Below are 2,500 nucleotides of genomic sequence, written 5' to 3' on the forward strand. Positions count from 1 at the left end.
GCCAAAAGATAAAACAAAGCGGAAAGCAAGGAACGAATTACCTTTAGAAAAACGTTTTCAAATCCTAGAATACGAAAATAGCAAAGGATTGACAGGAGTACGCAAACTTGCTGAGAAATTCGGTTGCGGAAAAACAAAAGTAAGTAACATTCTGAAACAGAAGACCAGTGTAAGACAGGAGTACGAAAGAGGATTTTCCAGTGCGTAGAAGCGTAACCGTACTTCACAATACTCGGACGTGAATGATGCTGTATGGGAATAGTTCAAGAAGAAAACCGAACAACGCATTCCAGTCGATGGTCCTGTTATCCAGGAGTTTGCAATGAAAGCAGCAGAGAAACTTGGTTTCCCTGAGTTCAAGGCGTCAAGCGGCTGGCTTGCGAGATTTAAAGAGCGCAACAACCTCTCGCAACACCGTGAAACTCTGTGGTGAATCTGCTGATGTGTCAGAGGCTACAGTGTACTCTTGGAAAGAGCGTCTTGGGTCTATTATCTCTGGATATGAGATGCAAGACATCTGGAACATAGATGAAACTGGCTGCTTTTACCGCGCACTTCCGGATAAGAGCCTTTCGGAGAAAGCAAAGAAATGCAAAGGAGGCAAGAAGTCAAAAGAGCGGTTAACTGTTGCTTTCTTCGTTTCTGCTACTGGGGAAAGGGGATAACCAGTTGTAATCGGAAAGTATGCGAATCCAAAGTGCCTGAAGAATATAAACAAAGATGATCTTTCTTGTCAGTATTTGAATCAACAGAAGGCTTGGATGACATCTGATATCCTTCACAAGCTCCTCAGCCAGTTAAACAGCTCTTTCAAGGCCCAGAATCGATCAATACTTTTATTCATTGACTCTGCTGGATGCCACCCCTATGATCTCAAGGGACGCTATTCCAATGTTAAACTTGTGTTTTTTCCTGTAAACTGCATGTCCAAGCTGCAACCTTTAGATTTCGGAATAATCCAGAACTTTAAAGTCCATTACAGAAAGTTGCTACTTCGTCATATTATTAAAATGACCACAGACCACGACAGTGCAACAGACATTGCCAAAACATTGGACGTGCTGCAAGCCATAAGGTGGATGAGGACTGCTTGGTCTAAGGTCGAGAACGATACCATTATCAAATGTTTTGCAGCAGCTGGAATTTCCAGCACTTCCTCAGCTGAAGCTACCGTCAGTACTGTGACAAGAGAGGGGGATCACTTAGCTGATCTTGATGTCTCGGTCAATGAGGAACTGGAGAATCGTGTCCAACAGGTTGCACCTGGAAGTGGAATCAGTACTTACCTGGAGCCCGATAACGAACTTCCAACGGCAACTTGTTACAGTCTTCTTACCGAACAACAGCTGCTGGAGGCCATTGGCACTTCTCACGATGTCATGGAAATAGAGAGTGACAACGAGAATGAAATGGAAAAAGAAGATACCCCAGGTGAAGGCGAACGCTCAAACCAAACAACCACTTTGAAAAGTTTCAAGGACGTTCTGGACAGTGTCCAAAACATTTCTGCTTTTTTTATTCATAGAGGGGAGGTTAAGGTTGCTAATGGATTTAGTCTCAGCTCCTTGGCGACAAAGTGGGAGAAGTTGCAATTCAAAGGAGAGTAAACAGAGCCGATTGGAACGATATTTTAAGGCAATGTGATAGCTGATGTTCAGGTTTTTCCTTGAAAATAATTTTTTAGAAATGTAGATTACTGTACTTCAGTACAGTAGGAAACCAAAACAATGCATGTGTGGACATTGCTGCAACATACGATGATTGTTTTTTACGTACTTAGAAAAACTACTGTACACAAAGGGTACTCAACTCCTGTTCTGTTTAGTTCTGTTCTGTTTGTAAATAAAGTTCTTACGCTCTTTACTTGCGACAACGGGTCTGAAAAAGGTACTGGAGTTAATGAAAATGAACACACATGTGACCCCGACCTCCTTTAAAATAAACATTTTCTCGCAGATGCGCAGAACGTATGCGCAATAACAATAGTAAGCACTGCATACTGGAAACAAGTGCATTATGGGAAGTATGTAAATTTAAGATGGCGGCTGTGATGGAGGTGCGAGCTTGGTCTGGTGATTGGAGTCTTCCCTCAATTGACACACGTTGTTTAGAAGTTTTGGTTCGTTAATGAGGCCATAAGTTTGCTTTCTTTGGAATGGGTTTTTATTAATATCCCAATTTTTCTTTTAGGCTTACGCTAAATTTGCTGGATGTCCCTTAAAAGTGGATCGATGTAACAATCCTTGGAAATCCCCTTTGGGTGAGGGATCCTTATTATGTCTTAACCCATCTTATTATTCGGCTAAAGGGAAACATTTTATCGGGCAAAGTTTAGAAGAAGTACAAGTACCTCTGACAGAACGAGTTCAACGACCGTGTTGTAAGTCAGCACCCTCGTTCTTCCAGTTCTATTTGTTCCAGGTCCATTTATTGAATCAAAGTGGTATTAAATGTTGAATACTCTAGACTATTACCTCAAGCAACAATTGCAAACTTCTAT

At 41.6% G+C, this 2,500-nt stretch overlaps 1 protein-coding gene across 5 annotated transcripts in view; it reads left to right on the forward strand.

The window, feature by feature from the left end:
• Window positions 1–2,017: 2,017 nt before the first annotated feature.
• The window catches only part of LOC137992013 (metaxin-1-like), a 19,072-nt gene continuing 18,589 nt past the window's right edge, over window positions 2,018–2,500 (forward strand). For 2 of the 5 annotated variants that reach the window (XM_068837054.1, XM_068837055.1), the window contains exons 1-2: window positions 2,032–2,119; window positions 2,191–2,380. In XM_068837054.1, coding sequence (XP_068693155.1) covers window positions 2,039–2,119; window positions 2,191–2,380 — 271 coding nt within the window. In that variant the 5' untranslated portion in view covers window positions 2,032–2,038. Of the gene's footprint in view, window positions 2,120–2,190; window positions 2,381–2,500 lie in introns of all 5 variants that reach the window. The other 3 variants (XM_068837057.1, XM_068837058.1, XM_068837053.1) reach the window with 2 other exon arrangements.

The sequence above is a fragment of the Montipora foliosa genome, chromosome 2, assembly GCF_036669935.1.
Source record: "Montipora foliosa isolate CH-2021 chromosome 2, ASM3666993v2, whole genome shotgun sequence".
NCBI lineage: Eukaryota > Metazoa > Cnidaria > Anthozoa > Scleractinia > Acroporidae > Montipora > Montipora foliosa.